Source organism: Canis lupus, chromosome 24 (genome assembly GCF_048164855.1).
Source record: "Canis lupus baileyi chromosome 24, mCanLup2.hap1, whole genome shotgun sequence".
Lineage (NCBI taxonomy): Eukaryota > Metazoa > Chordata > Mammalia > Carnivora > Canidae > Canis > Canis lupus.
The window spans coordinates 50155465-50177048 of record NC_132861.1 but is presented as its reverse complement, the minus strand read 5'-3'; the positions used below and the strand labels follow the sequence as shown (position 1 = coordinate 50177048).

General features: G+C 52.6%; 1 protein-coding gene across 50 annotated transcripts in view; it reads right to left on the bottom strand.

Moving 5' to 3' along the window:
• The window catches only part of LRRFIP1 (LRR binding FLII interacting protein 1), a 138856-nt gene that overhangs the window by 15923 nt on the left and 101349 nt on the right, over positions 1-21584 (bottom strand). For 14 of the 50 annotated variants that reach the window (XM_072796857.1, XM_072796860.1, XM_072796858.1 and 11 more), the window contains 10 exons: positions 20447-20518; positions 16365-16442; positions 10396-10431; positions 9838-9963; positions 8309-8380; positions 6251-6421; positions 4248-4340; positions 3116-3208; positions 1892-1984; positions 469-610 (listed from right to left, as the gene is read on the bottom strand). In XM_072796857.1, the coding sequence (XP_072652958.1) occupies positions 469-610; positions 1892-1984; positions 3116-3208; positions 4248-4340; positions 6251-6421; positions 8309-8380; positions 9838-9963; positions 10396-10431; positions 16365-16442; positions 20447-20518 (976 nt within the window). The remainder of the gene's footprint in view (positions 1-468; positions 611-1891; positions 1985-3115; positions 3209-4247; positions 4341-6250; positions 6422-8308; positions 8381-9837; positions 9964-10395; positions 10432-16364; positions 16443-20446; positions 20519-21584) is intronic. The other 36 variants (XM_072796823.1, XM_072796828.1, XM_072796830.1 and 33 more) reach the window with 10 other exon arrangements.

Here is a 21584-nt window from a genome sequence, read left to right as displayed (position 1 = left end):
AAAAAACACTTGGTGGTGTGTAGGATGGGCAACGTTGGCTTGTAAATAGGGTCACCTATCTTACTTCACTGCCTCTGCCATTCTGATCTCTTGAGAAGTCTGTAACAGAGTAAGTTAAGAAGCCATCCTTGGCACACATCTGAGGAAAACCAAACAGGACTGCCAAAACCGTCCCTTTAATTCTCAAGACAATTTTCCTTGCATTCACAGTCTTACTTGGTGGCTTTGAGAAGCAAGAGAAACGTATTCTTCAGCCATCGGTGGTGAGCACTGCACAGGGATGCACGCCAGACAACATGTGGGTGATCACACCGTGTGGCAAGGGAGCTCCCAGGAAGTGGTAGGACAAATGGCATGCTGTGTGATTGTTAATTGATCAGTGATGATTATGTCAATTCTAATAATGCACGGAAGGTGGATCGATGCGGACTGTGAGATAAAAAGACCCAAAGGGAGGGGAGTACTTACCTAGCGTCCCGTCCCCCGTCGTCTTGAGGGCATTTAACTCTTCTTTCGTTATCTTGGATGGACCTTGGTGTCCAACGTTATTTAGAGTTTCTGAAGTCTCCCCGTTGGTAGCTATGTCTGAATTTAGGACTATTCCATGTTTCTGGGAACAAAAACAGACTCACTGTAATACTGACTGGTTGGCTTAACCTCTATTTTATTGACAATAACGAAAAAGAAACTATTTTTCCCTGAAGTCGAGGGAACAGAGTCCGAGCAGTGGTAGGCACCATGCTCATAAATATCCTATCAACACACACAAATCTGGGATGTCTTCCTCCAAGGGCCACTTCCTTCTTGCACGCTCCAGTGCACGTCTTGACACGCTGGTAACAAGACATTAAAAACACGCATCCTTTTTAACTGGAGGTAGTGGTCTGCGGGCTGCTGCAGAGTAGAGCATCAAGCCCGTCCCCGTTAACGGACCTGGCTTTTAAAAATCCTGGTTGCATTCTTTAAAAAGAGAGACAGAGATCAAGAAAGAGATGTGTGTGATCTGAGAGGAATTACACACAACTTACGCTAAAGGAGGAATAAAGAAGTGGCTAGAATGTTTGGTATCTTCAGAGGAAACATAATTCATGCTCACTACACAGTGAAACACTCTAAAGCCAGTTATCTTCATCTGGATGGAGGACTCACTTGCCTTCCCTGCTGCGACGGCTGTCTCCCGAGCATGGAGGCGCCCCAGCACCAGGCTCAGCCCTGGGAGGAGCAGTGACAGGAACCTGTCCCCTCTGGTTGACTGCTCTGGCCCTGCCCCTGAACATAAGCAGCTGGCACTGATATGTTTCCACTGACGATCTAGGATTTTCCAAGGCTGGACCCCTTCTCCAGACTGTCTCCTGCAATGTTGATAACCCCTCTACCCCAGAACCCCTTTTCCTTCACTCCGTGTCCAGCCAGCAGCTGAGGACCCCCTGACGTGGCACAAACAGGACAAGGAAACGTCCTCAACCCATGGGGTCTCCAAGTCTAGTTGGCGTGAGCCTCACCCACACCACCGTTCAGGTGAAGTCCTTAGCTTTGGGCCTTTAATATAAAGAAACACATTCTCCAACTGGAAACTCATTCTCCAGCTTTGAGTAATGTCCTGGACAATCTAATAATGAGTACGAGAAAAAAAATGTAAGCAGTATACAAAAAATTCTTGGAAATCAGAGCTGTTCCAAGCTCAGATGTGCTTGGAAACATCTAAAGGAACGGGGCAGAGCCGACTGCACCTACATTCATTGAACGTGTCTCTCCGGTGTCAGTTAACTTCAGATTTGAATTGATTAACAGAAGTAAAATCCACGACACAAAATTAATTAACACGAGTACACACATGGAATCATTCTTGAGAACTGGGATTTTTTTTTTAAACTATACTTTGGCTTCATACCTTTAGTTCCTCTTTCAGCATGACTACTTCTTCTCTAAGATCGTCTCGGTCACTCCTTATGGAATCAAAGAACTCTTTCTGCCTCTCTAAAGCCTGATTGTGGGCAGAGCAAAGAGAGAGAAGATTCGCAGGGGTGAGCAGGTGACTAAAGCAGGAACGAGAAGGCTTCCGCTACACAGACCGTCGGAGTCAAGGCACCGCGTAGACTATGCTTCGAGATACAGACAAAAAGCGAGCACTGAGCATCTGGTTAATTTATGCGAGCCAAGGACTGCGGCCACCTGCTCCCGTACAGGCACGAAGGGTGGAGGGCGGTGGAGGCCACAGGGCGTGCGCAGCTTCCTAGCTCTTGACAGAATGAACAGAAGCCATGCGCTCACTCAGAGGACAGATGCGTGAGGATGAAGAAGAAATGCTTCGGAAACCCCGAGTGACAACTTCTACTAGTTCTCTACATGGATTCTCAGCGTTTGTTGTCTCAGACCAACACAAAGTGGCCCTAAAGCAAACACACAGGGCGCATGCTCACAAGTCCTAAATGAGTGTGGAAGGGGCTCTAATGAAAGGGAAAACCAGCACGGCCTCGGGAGCACGGGCGATGTGCTCCAACACAGGAGGGCATCGGAGCTGTGGGGGGATGAGGCTCCGTTCTGCGGGCCCCTTGTCATGAGGAAGCATGGTGGTTACTCTACGTGGGCTCCTTCCTTCCTATGCGTCACTCCTAAAGGAGTGTGTGTGTGCGTGTGTGTGTGCGCTCTTGCTCTTCTCATCAAGGGGGAGGGGCCTGGGTCCTCCGTGGGGACACGTCAGGGAGGGAATACATGGGCACAGCACCTGCCACCTTGCAGCTTCCTCGGAAGCCTCTAAGCAGAGCCCATGTGGGTGAGGCCCTGCACAGGGCATCCGAGAGGCCGGAGCCTCCCCGTGCCCCACCTGCCCTAGGGCGCCCTCCTCACTCTTGTATCTGAGCGTGCTGCTGGCTGGACTGGTCCGTGGGCAGAAGGCCCGGTTAGTGTGGACAAGATGCCAATGGCCGTGTCGGACGTCGACTTCAAGTTTGGAGCTCACATCGGCTGGAGTGAGCTAGTGCGTTCCCTGTATTATTAGTTTTGAGTCCCACGGGGCCGCATGCATGCCCCCACAAGTTTCTGCACACCCAACACCTGGAAGCACTGCCTCTGCTAGCGGACTGGCCCTTTGGACAGGTTCACGTGGGAATCCTACCCCTATCTTCTTGTCTTTCCACTCTATTGTTTCCTGAAGATCAGAAATCTCCCTGATATAACTCGCCTGCTTCTGCTGTAGCTGTCGGATTTCCTGAAGAATAGGAACAGATAGAAATTAAGCAGATAAAGGGTTAGGCAGGAAGACGAAGTGCGGGGGCAGCTAATCCGAGAGCTCTGAGTGCCCGTGCGCCCACCGACATGCGTGGAGGGGGTACGAGCCCCATTTCCTGCCTCGGCCTGGGTCCGTCTCTGCTCCCTGGAACCTCTTCCTTGGCCTCGCCCCCAGGTGCCAGAGGGGCAGACACAAATCCCGCCGGGGGAACATGCTCATGTACAAGTGCCAGCTCAAGTTCTGATCAGGGGAAAAGGTTAGACCCGACCCCGTATCGGTTTCCTATCACCAATGTAACAAACTACCCGCAAATTCTGAGGCTTAAAAACAACACAAATTTATTCTCTTATAGTTTTGGAACTCAGAAGGCCAAACTGAGTCTGCTGCCCCAGAATCAAGGTGTAGGCAGGTCTGGATTGTCTCTGGAGGCTCTAGGGGAGAACCCGTGCCCTGCCCGCCACCCCCAACCTTATTTTTGGCTCCCAGAAGCCGCCACACTCCTCAGCTCATGGCCCCTTCCTCACATGGCACCAGCCTCGCTTCCCTCACATCTCCTCCTGCTGCCCCTCTTGCCTCCCTGTATGAGGACCATGTGATGATGGAGGGCTCTCCGGGTAATTGAAGGTCAACTCCCCATCACGAGGTCCCTGCCCACCATCCCTTCTGCTGTGGGGGGTGCCACCCCCCCCTCCCAGTGAGGACTTAGAACTTAGAATGCCCTAGAGCATCCTCCCCACACATGGGGCCCTGAGTGCACATGCTGTTCCTCTATCTTCCCATGTTCCAGGGATCAGGACGTGGACACCCCAGGGGGCCCCTGCACTGCCCGCCATGATGCCCGACACACACGAAGCCCCCAGAGAATGAGAATCTTCATCGATGAAAACCATTTTTCTTACACAAGGCACAAGGCATTAGCCTAAACTCTTCAGTTTCGAGATAACTGTTACCTTTCACACTGACCCACCACATACTCCCGAGACGCAGAAGGGAAAGAGAACCAGGAATTCACACCCACCTCGAGCATTTCTTCCCTTTGCTTCAGGGCCTCTTTCACTTCAGCAAACTGGAACTGCAGGATGCTGTGGGCGTGCTTTTCCCTCTCAAACTCCTACAAGGCAGGAAAGAGCATGGATGCAGTGACAGAGTCACACCTGCTGTCTTGCACGCTCCTGTGACTTGCACGGGTCTGGGAACCAGCTACCTGTGACCATGGCATCACGATTCTCAAGGCCTTTGTCACAACACGAGCCCACATCTGATCTCCCGGAAACTCTCCCTGAGGACCTGATGCACCTGACAGGTGCCCCTGACTCCCGATAGGCCAGCAGTGGGACCATGTGCTCGGAGGGCCCGGAGGTGTGAAGCACCAAGGATGAACGATCCCTGATTATGAAGTTCGATTAGGGATACTCTTTAGGATAAAAAGAGGGTAAACACAGTCTACCCTGGCAAGCGGATGGCCAGCTCTGTACTCCAGGGGCCCCACTCCAGGGACAAAACAGGAAAAGGTGGGAGAGGAGAAGGCGCTTGCAGGTACACGGCTGCTCCCCTAGTCCTTCCCTCCTCTCCCCTCCCCCCCTGTGACATGACAACATGTGCTTCTGGTCTTTGGCTCAGCTCACAACCTGCACAGCTCCTGAGGATGGTTTGGTGCCCACCTGACTGTTGACAGTTTAGGACGGCAGGGGAAATGCTTCCCAGGTCAGCCAGGGGTAATTCTGGAAGGGCTCTGACCTTGGCTTCTCACCCGGGCATCATCTGCTCACCCACTTTCTGAAGCCTGGGGGTGACTGGGACCCTCCCAGCTGCAACAAGGGCCTGCTGGTCCATGTTCCCCAGCTTGGGACAACATTCTAGGATCATCCAAATTCTCTGGAATTAGATGTGGGGGTTCTTGCTCTACTTTCTGATGTCTGAGGAGGACATCCCAGGAACACTAAGAACACACTAGAGTATCCTCCCCACAGGTGGGGTCCAGAGTGCGCACACTGCTCCTCTATTTTTCACTGTGACACGAGGTCTCCTGGGAAGTTTCTCCTTTGTTTCAGAGTTTAGCTTTCATAAACTTCCTAACTAAAATTCTTCTTTAGTTTCTAATTCAATTCTATAGCCGTCAAAGAAGGAGGCCCTTGAATTGTTAATGACACACTGGTTTTAACCCTTGGGAGTTAGGGACCAGAACCAGCTTAAAAAAAAAAAAAAAAAAAGATAGTGACATTCACAAATTAAATTTTCTGTTTACCTCAGCAACTCTGAAACATTGGACAATATCCTAGGGTTTGATAGACCAACTAATTCCGAAAACTATGAAAAGCAAGTATTCCTTGCTTTATATCCCACAAAGACATCTAAGTAGTCTTTTGTCACCGATTTCAACATAGGCTCAGACTTCTCACTGCTATCATAAATTAAGTTAGCTTAATGGAGATCTGTAATTCTTAAATGGAATAAGATAAATGAATATATTTGCAACTATTTCTCCATGGTGTTAAGAGATAACAAAACACAAATCCAGAAATGTATACTAATAGGAAAGTCACCTTTTTTTTTTTTAAAGATCTTATTATCATGTCATTTCTATGCCTATGGGGGATCAAATTTATAACTCTGGGATCAAGAGGTGCACGCTCTACTGACTGAGCCAGCCAGGTGCCCCAACAGGAAAATCCTGAAGTACCCAATTATGTCCATCTAAACATGCTGGTTCTCTGTAGGCCTGTTTTTTCATGGTTATGACTTTATCACACATGCAAAACACAGTGTTCTCCCAGTAAATTGTTTCTCATTTACAGAGTGGAATTGTGCATATTAATGTTGCAAATCCCTCAGCAAAGAGCATGGCATTCTTACAGATATGTTTGGGCTTCCTGAACAAATGGAGAACTGTCATTTTTCCAAAAAATAAAAAAATGATCATACACACACACACACACACATGCACACATGTGCACATACCCCACAGATGCGCCGTATACCACATGCACACTCTCTACCGCTCTCTCTCAGACTGAAGCTTACTTTGCTTTTGTCTTCGTACTGCCGCCTGGACTCAGCCAGCTGCTCTTCGAGCTCTAGCAACATATCCTTTAGGGTATCAACCTGGTACATGAAATTCGTCTTTTCATTGTCTAGCTGAGCATTAGAAACCATAGCCTTCTTATACTTCTCTTCAACTTCTGCCAGCGAGTCCTGCAGAAACCGTGTCATGTTTTTGAAATTGTAGAAGAGAACAAAAACAAAGATTAGTTTAGTAGTCTTTAAAAAAAAAAAAAAAAACCACCTAGCCCTAATCTTAATTTCTTAGAGCAAATAGAATGGATCAGGATAAGAAACACACGCTAACTTCAAATGCACAGAAACTCCCCCTTTTCAGTCGGGTCACATCGGGGTATTAAGCACTCAGAACATTAGTTATCGACTCAGAAATTTAGCTCTTAATTGCATCCGGGAGGAGGACGGCTTCCACGGCCATTGACAGGGGAGGCTCGCAATGAGCAGGCTCTGGGCGCGGGTAGCAGTAGCCTGACCGCATGACTCCGTGGTGCCCGCTGGGCCGTTCAACAGGTTTCTGAAGCAGTCACTCAAGAAATGTGACCAGGACCCAGAAAAGAGCCAGTGTGTCACCTTAACAAACACCTGCCACTTGCTGCTGGCTACCCCCTGTCGGGGCTTGTGAACCAGGAAAGGATAAGGTGAAGTTTTAAGTTTCGGCCTCTAGGACAACTAAACAAGCTATTCAGGTCTCAGTGGGTCAGCCCCGGAAGGACAAAGGGCATTCCTTTGAAGGGACAGCCCAGGGAAAGAGGTCTGCAACAGAAACACAGCCCTCCTGCGGACACCCTCGTTGGCCAGGCAATGGAGGAGGGCAGCATTTCTGTCCCCACACAGAGATCAGGGGAAGGTGACCCCAGAATGGGGAGGGCGAGTCCCTGGGTGCGAACCACCGAAGCTAAAGGTGGGCACTGCGTGGTCAGGTGTGTCCGGTCCCATGAGGAGGCCTCACGGACCGGTGCTGCTCTCGCCTGCATGTGTGAACCAGGGCAACGATTTCAGGTGGGACCAGCAGTTCCTAGGCTGGCTCAGTGACTTCCTTCTCCCATGCATGAAAGTCAATCATGATTTCCCCCTCTTTTCAGGGAGAGGCGACAAACATGCCAGTGATTTATTTAGTAGTAATGTTTTTTAAAGATTTTATTTATTTATGAGAGACACACAGACAGGCAGAGGGAGAAGCAGGCTCCCTGCAGGGGGCCCGATGGCGGGACCCAAGGATCACACCCCAAGCCAAAGGCAGAGACACTCAACCGCTGAGCCACCGAGGCATCCCTTATTAGTCATTTAAAAACCAACATGGCCTTTCTCCGGTGCCCCTGTGACAAAAACAACTCAGATTCTTCTGGGGGTACTTTTTGGGGAGCTGAAAAGGGAGTGACAGGCTTGCCATCTACTCCTAGATCCACAGAGAACACAGTCCTCAACTACCTGCCTCCCCACCCAAGAACATGGCAACTACATTTCCTGGCTGGCACGATACAGGGACTCTACATTCCAAAAGGAGCGTGTATTTGCTCAAATAAATCCAGGATGGTGCACACTCAGAGGCAGCTTCAATCAGTGAAATCTTACGGCATGCAAGTATTCTGGATGTTTCAGAAGCCCAGCGACACGGACTGCCTTATGGGCAGACATCATATTCTTGGGGAAGCAAATCAAGTGAAGCCTTGTTTGTATGGAGCTACTATGGACAGTGAAGAAAATCCCAAAACCCTACGGTACAGTTGTGTGGGAAGTGAGAAAAAACTGGGTGTGAGCCGGGAGAGGAGAATGAGTCCAAAACATGCATCAGCAAGTACGTTAGTAACTGTTTCTACTGAGGGTTACGGGGCTCAGGAGTGGACGTGGAAGCTGCTTATGGGAGAACGCTCAGGGCACAAGCCCTCGCCCGTGTTCCTGACACCCGGAGATCTGCAGTCTGGAGGCTTCTGAGAGCGAGCGTGCAGTCTGGGCAACTTCTTTAGGGTTTTCTAAAGTTAAGTTGGGTTAGTACCATAAGCCCACACTTGCATAAGCTGGTACCTTCATCTCTTTCAACCCCTGCATATATTTGCCTTCTACGTCCTGAATCTGGTCCTTCAACTCACTCAGTTCCTAGGAATTGGCAAAAGAAGGAGATGATAATGGGAAAAAAGTGAGACCGACCACCAAGAAAGAGAAGCCGTCCTCTAAATCTTTTCTACCTCTGTGTCGTTTCCCCCATTTGGGCAGTGATTTTCTTTTTTTGTTTGTTTGTTTTCCTTAAGTGTTGAAGGAAAATACAATACATTTCAAAATTATGGAGATTAAAATTGAGATCTTGCTCATTGGACACCTTCATAAAATTCAGCTCTGTGTCATTATATTTCTGCACAATTTTAGACAACAGGCCGAAGAGCTTCTGAAAATGAAATGAGTTATTTTATTCATATTTAAGAGTTCACTCAAGCTCTTCGGGTGCCTGCTTTGTGCTAGACACAGTGACATACTAACGATGGGCCTCGGCAAAGCTCTGTCCTGAGCTGATGACGGAGCTCCGAGTCTCCGCCCTGCCCTCTTGGTGCCCACTGTCTGGTCTGAGCTAGCCTCAGTACATGCTCGCTGAGCCGATGAACGGTGCTCTCGAGCAGAGATGAATTATGATTCCAGCAATCTCTACTCGGACGTAGCAAAGGAAATGAACAAAAAGAGCTGCTGGAGAGCAAGGGAGGACGTTTTGGGAAGAGCAGTCCGCTGAAATCGTTCTTACAAAGCGCAGGACTCTGAAGGCATTTTCAGGGAGCCCAGCCCAAGCCGTGGCTGATGCTACATCCCTTCTCTGACCTCCCTGGCAGACGGTCATCCAGCTTTCAGACACCACGGGCAGCTGGGTTTTAACTATTAGAAAATTCTTCCATCAATGAAACCAAGTCCGATCTTTAGGTTTCCTCCTCGGGCCTTGGCTCTGGTCTCCAGAGGATGGAAGAGCCCATCCCCTGAGGTCCTAGGTAGTTTAACAAACTGTACTGCCTTTCTCTCTCACACACTCGGAGTGGCCACCCATGGACAGTGAGGACGTAGCAGAGACTAACGCTTACGTTCCAGTGGGAGAAGAAAAAAATCCCACAACGATGATCTATTGAAGGCATATGTGTGTGCTACAAATAGAAAGAAGGGGCATGTGCTAGGCAGAGGGGGACCCTCAAAGAGCAAGGCAGTGTGATTGGGAGCAGCAAGAAATGAGCAGCGAGTCCCACACGTTCCAAACAACTGAAGGCCACGTGTCTGTGCATGTCAGGTATACAGAAGTGGCCGAGCACCTGCTGGGCAGCAGGGCGAGGGCCCTCACCTCAGCAAGCTGTGCCCGGACAGCCGAGGGGGCGCAGAGGGCACTGGTGTGCCCGGCCGCGGTGGGGCGAGCAGGTGCGCCTCCTGTGGGAGACCCTAACCGACCTGCGTCTCGATGTGACTAGAACATGTGTTTACGGGACACAGGGGACCCACAAGAAAGATCCAGAACTTTACAAATTTATACTCGAAGCCTGATTTTCATAGGAGGCTCCTCTAGGTCGTAAGTAGGTTGGCAGCCTTACCTTGATTTCCCTGATGGACGCCTCCGTGTCCACAGAGATGGAGGTGTCCCCGCTTCCCCTCCGAGAGGACGTCCCGCCCAGGGAGGCCAGGGTGGCTGCGGACAGGCCGGGCAGGCTCCGAGACCCCTAGAACGCCACAAACACTGAATGTGATTTCAGACAACACTCACTTGTACGTTGGCTATACAGGTACCTTTACTTGAATCCTGTTTTCGAATGGGAAAGTCTCGAGCAGCTTATGCAAAGCCGTAAGGAAGGCTCATCTGGGGGGCCTCCAGGCTCATCTGCCTGGGACCTATCTGGGTGAAGCCGCTGCTCCCTGCGTGGGCCACGGTGAACGCCGCTGCTCTCCAGCAGGAGCCAACACACACCCTGGAAAGGCCTCCCGGGGACCCAGAAGGACGAGGTGCCGGCAGCTGGGCCACACGCAAACCTGCTCACTCCCGGGGGAGCATCTTTATTAAAGATCAACCATCGTATTTCCTCATCAGCTGCATCCATACGCTTTGGGCCCCCTGTGGATCATCGACAACACGAAGGCTTCCAGAAACTCCTTACCTTCTCGGTGAAATCCTTTTCTGGTCTCTCTTCAACCTGTAGAGGAAAATGGACACATGCTAAATACGTGAGAGCATCAGATGGGCAACACGGGCTCAGAGGTAAGACGGTAACACGACATTAGCTTCCTTTGTAGTTTAAGAACTACTGTGCCAACGAGACCCGCCGACAGGCTCCTGCCAGGCACGGCGGGGCTCGCGGGCGGCTTGGTGTGTCGGCCTCAGCTCCCCGGGTGGCTCTTCAACGTTCCTCATATCTGGACGGCATGCACACGGGCCGCAGGAGGGCTCCCGATCCCGATCGGGGACTTGATAATGAACTGAACCGGAACCCGTTTCCTTCACAGCTTCCCACAGCTGTGTGTGTTGGTCTCGATGTGGGGGAGGACGACAAGCTCCAGGTGTGTTCACTCCCCAACATTACTATGGTTACAGCCCGAGAGCAGGACCAGGCCTCTTGCTACCTGGGTTGCCAGCAACAAAAAGCAGCGGAGCCAATTGCAACGCTTCCTACTTCTCATGAGGAATGGAGCCATGGGTTGACCATCTTGGGATTGAAGACTCTGGTTTAACCATCTTGGGATTGATGCCCAGACGTGGGGAGCTGGCAGGGGGTGAAAAGTGAGACCCCCCCCTTCGCCCCGAATCCAGCTTTCCACGTTTCCTGTTTGCACATGTCTCTGAAGCAACTCTGTCCTTGGCTTCAGGACCACAAATCACTAAAACACGTTGATCTATTGAAGGCACACTGTGCGTGCTACAAACAGAAGGGAGGGGCACGTTCTAGGCAGAGGGGGGGCCCTCAAAGGGCAAGGTAGCGTTGTAATCTGGTATGTAATCCAGTGTCCAACACATTCCAAGAACAATGGATGCTCAGGCCGGAGTCTCAGTGGGACCCACAGCAGCCTATGGAGCCCTGACATCGCCCCCAGGGGACACCCTGAGCCTCGAAGGTGTCTGGGGGGTCCACAGGCTGAGGCTGGCACTGGTGCTGCTTCTTTCTTTTCTGAACATCAGCAGAGCAAGGCCAACTTTCTCTTTTATCTGCACACTAAGAGCTCCTTCCCGTAAGCCCATCGGGAAGGTCACAGAAGGTGAGAAAAAACACCGTGTTCGCTCTGTGATTTGGAAAACATCAAATAAGAAAAAAAAAAAAAAAACCCAATGCCATAGCTAGCTCTTCAGTGTTCAAAAAAAGTTTAAAAACAGTCTCAAAAAAGCCTTTGCCCAGAAATACATTCCAGAATGTGGAAACTTAGGATGTGTTTTTAGGTAGAGATCGTGTAGGGAAAAACTTAAGCTCTTGATGAGGGTTCTAGACAATCTCTGCTTAGCCGCTGTTTCCAATCTCTCGGGGACATACGAGGCTAAGTCTGCCTCTGAACGACAGAGGACACCCGTTTCTGAAATCCTAAGGACGAGGAGCCCAGGGAAAGGAGCTGGTGCAGTCCCCCGGGCTGCCACTAGCCGGCAGCCTGCGTGGAGCTTAGTGGGCGACCGCGCTGTACCTGCTCATAAAGGGCCCCTCACCTTCCCCTGAGCAGAGCAACCCAGGCCAGGTGTTCTAGTTTCGCCATAATGCACAGCGTTTGACCTCTGGAAAGACTATATATATATATATATAAAAGAAACAAAATCGAAAACCACTTTGAATCCATCCTCGGGGCTGCATGCCATGGTGCAGACACGGAGCAGAGCGAGACCCAAGGGGAGGCCGTGGGGCGCACCTGCTGCAAGAACCTGTCGCCCACGCCGGCAGGGGCCTGGGACGAGCCACGGCGTCCCCGCTCGTGCCAGGACTACAGGGCCGCACGCCCCGCGGGCCTTCACTTTGTTCTTGCCCTGGACTGAGCAACCCTAAACCTTTCAGGTCGGCGAGAAAACGTCCCAGTAACAGATTTGTGAAACAGGTGTGTACCCGCATTTCATAGTCACAGCTGAGCAAAGCTTTTAAAATCACAACACATAGACAGCTTTTAAAACTGGCTAGAGACAGTCACTTCTAAAATATTTCTGTTGGATTTTAAATGATGGCAACTCTTCCTTTCAAAAACAGGTGATCAAGGTAGCGCACCGGGATTTTATTAATCCCAACCTTCCGACTTCGTGCCTCTACGAGCATGCTACCAAGGCTCACTTAAATGTAACGTCTGCTGGGGCCAAAAGGTCCAGGCCTCCCCTGTCACCAGCTGGCCTGCCCCCCCTGCTTAGAGACATAACTGGACATGTGGGCATGGCCGGGCCCTACGAGAGGGGCCGGGCACAAAAGAACCCTTCCCCAGGATGTCACCAGCCCCCAGCCGGGCAACCCCAGACCCCAGACGGGAAACGGGGCCAGAGGAGCCATGTCGACGCACGGTCCCTCTCAACAAACAGGCAATAGTGACCACGGCTCAGAAAACACCCCCTTTAAGGGAAATTTCCCTTCAAATATGAATAGTGCTAGAAGTCTTCCATTAGCGTGGAAATTTTGGGTTTTAATTCAGTAACACTGACGTTCTCCCGAGTGACTTGTCCTTGAACTCGTGGATTCGTAACGCATGACCTGCCTTTCCACTTGCTGCCCTTGCCTCTTCATACAAACATAAAACATGAGTCACTGAAGTCTTTTTGTTTTTCTAGCTCAAACCGGCCGGAGGTTCCAGTTCATCACTCATGCTTTCTCTAAATACACACAGGGAACATGAATCTGGCCTCCACTCAGGACACCTCTGATGGCTGTTTCAGAAACACGGCAGCCTCTCTGGATTCCTGGCTGGATCCTGGGGCCCGGACGATGCAGATGTGTGGGCTTCACCAGGCGAGGCCCTCTGCGTGGGTGGCTTCAGGCCAGAACCAGCGAACCACCCGATTGCAACTCTCAAAGCTCCCCGCATCTCTCCCCAGGGGTTTTCTAGCAACTCTCAAAGCTCCCCGCATCTCTCCCCAGGGGTTTTCTACCACATGCGCGCCCACTTGCTGCCTGCCTGTCTTCCTGTCTTCTCCGGCCTAGGCATCCTGAGGGCCGCAGCAGGTCGGTGTGCTCACCACTAGCCCTGGGCCCAGCACATTCCAGGTACCCGATGAACACTGGCTGAACGCGAGGGCCACAGCTTCCTCGAGGGGAAGCCCCCAGACTTTCTGGACAAGAACATCCAGCTTATCTACAGAATGGGAAAAATGTGAATGAGGTCAGACAGGTGGGCCCGGAGATGGGGCGGCATCCGCTCTGCCTCCCCGCAATGCCGAGAGGACCAAGGGGCAGGGGGGAGGGTCTTCGGAGGCTGAGGCAGCTTTCTTTTCTTCCAGGAGAACAAGCTACCACTCCCTCCTTTCTGGTGACTTTTGCTCTTCGGAGGGCCCCTCCTCCACGTCCGGGGGCACCAGCCTTTCTTCCACACCCAGCCTCCCTGGGCTGTCTCTGGCCCCAGTCCTATTTCCTTCCCAGAGAGGCCCTGTCCCCTGCCCTCCCTCACACTCCCCTGGATTCGCATTCCTGATGATTCACCAGGCCGCGGATCACTCCCCAGGAGCCACAGGACTTGTAAGGGCAGGAGACGGCAAGTTGCCAGTCCCCGGTTCTGTTGGTGCCTGGATGGGGCGGAAGGATGGCCCGTCCCACAGCCTGCGAGATGCTGACCTTCGCTCGCGAAGTGTGCCAGCCGTACGGCAGCCGGGGGACCTTTGTCAATGAGCAGTTGTCTCGGGGAAGAGAAAAGATGGTTTGTGTGTTCGCGATGAGCTGCAACATTGGCTCAGCCCCAAATGCCCACCTTCCCACCTTCCATTCAGAGCTCGGTGAAGCCAGATGCGGGCACAGTTAGGTTTCCTGGGCTGGAAATGCAGAGAATGAAGACGAGGAAGAGCTTTGGAATCCGAGGGCCCTGCAGCCCCTGTGCCCGCCGCTTCCTCCCCTGGACGCGGCCTGGAGAAGCTCCCAAGGATGGGGGACTCGGGAGTCGGGGCGCAGCTGGGGCCAGGCCTCCCCCAGCCGCCCACCGTCGGTCGGCAGGTCCCAGGGGCACGAGCCTAACGCCACCTCTTGTTGCGGTCACCCACGGAACCCGTTATATGTGGGTGAACTTTTCACAAATGGAGAAAGCATACGACATGGAAATCTGTGTCTGATCCCGACCACTTCTGTCGCAGTGGCTAGAAGTCCTCTTATCCTGAGACTTCATCATGATGCCCGAAGAAACCCAAAGCAGTTCAAGAAGCGGTTCAAGGTGGCGTTTCCAGCTCCGTGCTTCCCGGGAGCTGCGCCGAGGGGCCCTGCGGTCCTCCGGTCAGGCCACGCCACCTTCTGCCAACCGCAAATCCTCGTACTACTTTCCAAAAGGTGAGTGAGCGCGAGGGGGTGTCACGCCTAAGGAGGAGTCCCCGTTACGTTTACCGTGGAAAGTTCTAAGGCTCCCCATGGGTGAGTGCGTATATACTGTGCTACCACGGGGCACGAAGCACGCCACAAAACGCAACTCGCCCGACTTAAAATCTGACCTTACACTGAACAATGAACATCTTCCTGTTACTGCTGGGTTGGTCGTCGGTGGAGCCCTCCTCCCCCACCAGGAAAATACCAGCACAAGCCCGGGGATGAATGGCTCTGGCCTCGGCCTTGGAGTCAGGGACAACAGAGCAGGGGCAGGAGGCCCGACTCAGTGATAGGGGCTCAGCTGCCAGGGATCCTTTATTTGCTTTCCCCAGAAGCAACCAGTATATGCATTTGCATGCAAGGTCAAGGCTTGAAAAGACTGTATCTAATTTAAAAAAACAAGCAAATCACCAGCAACCAACAGGTGCCTCTGTGCAAGCAGAAGAGCTCAGCTCGATGGCCTCTTCTTCTATTGCCAGGAACCCTCCCTAGATTAGAGGCATCAACACGTCTACCCGTGGTGCTGTGTCACTAAGTCGAGGACCACGCCATGCTTCTCTGTAACTGAGGAGCAGGGCAAGAGACCCACTTTGCTCATTTTGCTTCCGGGCAGCCGGGGTGTATCAGGGAGGGCACCACTGGCCTGTGATGTGGCGGGCATGCCCAGCACACAGCCCCAGCTCCTGCCCACTGGACGTCATGCCACCCGCCCAACCACAGATGCGCCCCAGGCAACCGCCCTGCACACCCTCATCACTGGAAGAATGTACGGTAGCCTCAAACAGAGCAGCAGACTCAAAGACGCCGAAATCCCAATGGCCCTGGGAAATATGCGCAGCAAGGACAAGGAAAGGCTGGGACCCAGCTGGTGAGGGATGAGAGCCAGAGGGATGGTGGGGGCGGGGCAGAACCTGGGACCCCGGGGCCCTTCTAGCTGGTCCAATGACAGGTGACATGACAAACAAAACATCAGAGCCAGTTGTTCCAACTTTTAAATCATAACCCGTGTCCCCACCCATGCACCTGGCGACATCTGCACCCCCTATATCCATGCACCTGGCTATATCCTGCTCCCTCATCCATGCACCTGGCTACATCTGCATGCCCTACATCCATGCACCTGGCTACATCCCTGCTCCCCCATATCCATACACCTGGCTACATCCCGCCCCCTCATATCCATGCACCTGGCTACATCTCGCCCCCTCATCCAGCACCTGGCTACATCCCGCCCCCCATATCCATGCACCTGGCTACATCCCGCCCCCCACTGGACCAAGTGTCCCTCCTCCTCCAGGTCGGACTCTCAGCCCCAAACACTGCTAACTTCTTATACTGATCCTTTAGAAATGTTGCCCTCAGGGATAATAATATGCTACATTTGGCAGCACCTTCCCCCACCGTGGCGCTTCTTAGACCTGAAATAAATCACGGAAAGCCCTCCCGCTTCATCGGCGTCTAGGAGGCCTTCGGAGGCCGAGGGCTGGTTTCAGAGGACAGGGGAGGGGGAAGGACAGAGCTCCCCCGAGAGCGGGAGCGGGAGCAGGTGCGGGAGCAGGAGCAGGTGCAGGAGCAGGTGCGGGAGCGGGAGCAGGTGCGGGAGCGGGAGGCATACTCACCACCGGGCTGGCCCGCGCCGAGCTGGCTCTGGACGAGGCTCGGGAGCTGGAGTTGAGGTGGCCGCCGTGCTCCGAGGGCTGCCCACGCAGCCCGCCGCCGGGACGCAGACAGAAACAAAGGGACAGGGTCAGCGGAGGCAGGGCGGGCCCGGGGGCGCCGGCAGCGCCCCGCGGGCCGTGCAGGTCAGCCGCGTGCGAGGCAGAAAGGACAGGGCTGAGCGCGGGCGGGGCGGCGGGCTCGCCTGGGAAAGGAGGGCTGAGCCTGTCACAGCTTCAAGCACATGCCCGCTAAGGACAGAGAGAAATTAGTCATAATATCAAAAGAACAGAGAATTCCTGGTCAGTGAGGAGAAAGTAACACAAAGCGTCCGTTCAGCTCGGAGCGGAGCCCGCCTGGCGGAGGCGCGGAGGGGCCACGCCGTCCGGGTGCGCACGACAGCGACGGGGAGCGACAGGAGCCGCCCCCGCCAGCGCAGAGTGGGTGCTCGGCTGTCTAGCAGTGGGACACAAGGCCTGGTCGCTTGGGGTTACTACAAAGCCGGGCACGGCTTCCGGAAAGCGCCAGATTCCCCGGTCTGCTTGCCTGCCTGGTCCGTCCGTCCCTCCGTGTGCCTGGACGTGCTCTGCCAGCAGAGGAAAACACCGCTAACTGACCTGGAAGCTACGCCCTCTGGAGTAGCCCTTGTGTTCACGTCTGTTCCAGTCTGAGATACTTTCTCGTGTGTTTTTGTTTTCAGTCTTACTTTCCTCTTGAGCCAGGTGGGGGAGGAGGGGAGGCAGGATTCAAACCGATTGAGGGCCACAGGCACCCCGTGGACTGTGGGGTGGCCTGCGGGGGATCGTCCCCGAGGCCTGCCCAGCCCGGCAGCAAGCCCCTCCACCCAGCAGCCCCCAGCCCCAGTGCCGTGCACCCTGCCAGGCAGGCACCAGCTGCTCTCCCCGCCGCCCGCGCCTCGCCGCACCCGCAGGCCTTCTCTCTATTGCAAATCATAGCAGGCACCGGACTTCAGAGGGGCTGCTCCTGACTCTCATCTTACATTTCACCTTTTAGTTTGCACATTTTTCCACCAGAATGCAATCCCCTGAGGGCAGGGTCCGTGTCTAGTCCCTGCTGAATCCGCGGGGGCCACACGAGGCCCCGCACAGAGCCTGTGCTCAGGAAATACTTGTTGAATGAACAGTTTCGACTCTAGACCATAAATAAGCCAGACCCACCCTACCTACCTACTCATTATCCTTCTCATTCCTTCCCGGGAGTAAGATTAACCTCATAGTTACACTTACATGCAACACCTTGTTTCAGATGCACAGATGAATACAGCTGTACACACACCATATGCAGGAGTTCTCTGCGCATTTGGCACAGACAAGAACTGTACCGCTCTTGCTACTCTGATATTTCGCTTTATTATTCAACATAAAAGAAAATACCTAAGGTCAGTATTCTAAGACAGAAGAATTTTGCCTTTGGGTTTAATGACACAAGAGAGAAGAAAACCATCCTATAGAAAAATCCTACTGAGTTCTTGGTCGTTCGTCTTCTGGTTTACTGTGCAGAGACAGGACAAGTTGCTGTTAACAGGGCTCACTGCTGGACCAAGGTTTTCTAACTCTCTAATCAAAAGCTGCTCTCCAATCAGCCGACCCGATCATGCAGGAAAAAGTACTTTTAAGGTCCATACCTGGTCCACAGGCCACCTTTGGAATAGCTTGTGTTTGGGAACCAGTGTGGCTGATGTGGGGCTGACGTAAATTATAAAGATCCTGCTCAGGTGGCAGCTCTCACTGGCTATGGGATCTTGGAAAAGTTACTTTAGCCTGTCACCTGGGACATGGAATTGCACGGACACTGACCACACAGAGGTGCTAGAGGATTATGCAGGAGAACCCACGTGGGGGCTCCTCTGTGCTGTCCCTTTCTGCCACAAGTGGCTTTCATGCTCCTGGATCAGATGGCACTGGTGCTCATGACAGCTCCTGGCACGTCAGGGCAACTAAGGTCACTTTGCACACAGCCACAGTCCTTCCGACACCATGCACACAACCTAATAATGGTGAGGAAGATATAAAAGAGCAAAACAGTGCTACTTAAGAGGGAGCTAGTCATTCAATCTCTAATCATTAAACTATAATTAAGCCATTTAATTGTGAACATACACTGTAGTTGAGGCTACTCCCCGGGGAGGCTAACAGAAGCTGGGTGCTCTGAGATGGGGACAAATCTTCCAGAATGGGATCAGGACCAGCCTGCGCAAGCCTGGGGTCAGCCTGGACTGATGTCCAAGCAGAGGGTCCTTCTCTCCAGCTCTGGCCTGGGCTGAAGGACAGGACGGGACCCCCGAGCCGTTGCCTCCTCACAACGGGTGTGTGAATTAGCCAGTGGCCACAGGTATGGGCGGACCAGAGCCCTGAAGCTCTCTCCTCAGCCATGTTCCAGAATGGGGGAAACGCATCCACCAGGAGGGCAATGTAGGGGCGGGGCTGGGGGAGATGCAGAGGATGGAGCTCAGTGAGCCTCCCTCCCATCCCGCCAGCTAATTTGCTAACAAAGATCTCTTCTGAGGGATTTTACCCCAGGGTCCAATTTGCCCAATTTAATTCAACAAATGCACGCTGAGCTCTTTCTGCATGGGAGTGTGGTGTTAAGTGCAGAAAAAACTTATTTTTACTCTTTGATGACTTCTGCACAGCTTGGCGTCAGGGACGTGTGGCTATATTTTGGATATTTGTGCAGTCGGGACAAGAAGTTTTACTTCCTTAGCTTCCCAAATACCACTGCTCCCAGGTGGTTCCTACAGGAGCACAGAATAAGAGTGCTCAGCGATGCCTGAAAAGAATGGGGTGGGGGTGGGGGTGGGGGTAAGGGTTGCCAGCTGCTCTAAAAGTCCACCTGTAGAGGCGACCCTGAAGGAGAATCTACGAGACCCACAGCCCACCCGATCGGAAGCTCTACTTCAGTCCCCGGAAAAGTAAAAGTCTCCGGTGCTTGGGAAAAGTTTCATTCTCTTGAAGAGTTAGTATGCCATCTCTTTTCTGATAAAAGAAAATCATATGGTTGCATTTTATCTGTCACAGGCAGGCCAGACCTGTTTTCCCCAGTAGGCATGAGTTGTGAGCTTCTTAACGGCCTCCAAAAATGTTTTAAGAACTGAGAAAAACACTTAATATGGTGGGCTCCACCCCATTTCGAGCAGTATGCGATATAAAATGCACAAATGTTTAATTAGATGTGCCCAGAAACTAATGCTATGTCAATTCATATTTGTAAAAATTACATTCGAGAGAAAACTGTAGGTGTTGACAGCTTTGTAGGAATTCCTGAATATTCACAAGCTATGATAAGCCAGAAATTGGATTATTTAGCCAATTACGTAGCCAATGAACATCGGAAGCACCACTAGAGGAGCACTCTGGAGGAGTTCTTAGTAAGCCAGCACGCTTCCCGGGGCCGGGACCCAGAAGCACCGGTGACGTCCGGCGTCCCCTGCTCTCAGGACGGGCCCACTTGCTTCCTCGCTTCCACAGATGGGCCCATTCTACTTTCCTCCCCTCTTTCTTTCGCTCATTTTTTCACTCAACAAGTATTTCGGGTACAACTGACTACCATGCCTTTGTGGTGAGATCCGAGTCTGTCATTTCAAGTCCTCGGAGGAGGTGGAAAGACAGCAAAATAAAAGGGAATGCTGTGCGGGTAAGATCCTGCGTCCTTAAATGTGTTCCTCTTCGATTACCCAGAGGGGACAGTAATTTGTGGCCTGTGGATCGCCCCTCTTCTTCCTGTCGAGGGCCTCACCCCCCCTTGTTAGCGCTGATGCTTTGCAGGGAAAGAGCCCTGGGGCCTCAGCTACGCCCTGTCTTCTCCCTGGAACACGGTGTCACCTGGTGTAAGGCGCTGAACCCGCCCACCGAAGGCCTCCCGGCTCACGGCACCCGTGACCCCCACTACCACAGAGCATCGAGACGAGGCGGTGTCGCCTCCCTAGAACCCGGTTAGTTCTCTGCAGCGGCTAGAACTGTGCGCAGTGCGCTACTTGGGCCTGCGGCCCGCGGGGCGGACTCGGGAACCACGGAAAACGCCTTACAGCATAGGAACCGCAGGCACTGCCCCGCCGGGCCCCGCCGAGGCCGAGGCCGCCGTCGTCGAACACGGACGCCTGCGACAGAAAACACGGTCAGGTCAGGGCGCCCTTCTCTCCCCGCCGGGACCCAGGACACAGGAAAGGTAAGCTGAGGAAGAGGGACCCGCGAGGACAGGCCGTGAACATATCCTGGCGGGCGACATGCAGGGAAGGCCCCCAACCGCGTCGCAGGCCGAGAGCGGAGGAGGACGGGGACACACGAAAATCTGAGAGAGGAACCAGGTGCTGTCGACGGGCATGGCACGACATCTCCGGCAGGGCCTTGAAACGTACTGTTTCAGAGAAAAACACCCCTTGCTGAGTAAAAACCTGTTCACGGAGATTTAAAGTGAGCAGATAACTCAAATATCCTGAATTATGCCATGGGATCTGCATGCTTGATGTCGGGGAGATGACACTAGCAGGAAGTGACTTTGGAATAAAACAGCATGCTCGTTATAGCTCAGGACTTTGCAATTCTTTAAAAATTGCTACCTAAAGAACAATATTTGATTAACGTGAAAATCAAGCACGGAGGGTAAACAGGAGTTTACAATACCGTGAACGGCCACGTGAAACTCCTCCCAGCTGAAAGGACCTTGAATTTTCCCCATTTCCCCTTGAGGACACAGCTGGCCCGTTCAGCCAGTTTTATACTAATTCTTAACTGGTGGAAATCCAAAAACTTTTTAGCAGTACAGTACAACTGCCTTATTTAGCATCAGTTTGCTGCAAGACAGAAGTACCTTCTATTTAAAACTGGAAATTTCCAAAGTAATACAGCAGCCAGTAGGGTAACATCTGTTAAGGTTACCAAAGCAATACAAAGCCCCCAGATGAGGTCAAAGATGTGGCTGCTCCATTCCTAGCTAACAGTCCTAGGCGAGCACGTGTCTTCCTGGGGCCCAAGGTGGTGTGACAGCTACTGTCAGCCGTGGGGAGGGATAAAACCCAGATCCGGCCAAGGGGGGCCGACAGACACCATGGCACATGTAAGGTCCACGTAAAGGGGTGATTCACACGTAGCCAGGCTGCAGACATGTGCATCCACGCTCCCGGGGCAGATGTGTGTCGGAGCAGAGTGCGTGTGTGCAGCGTGGCT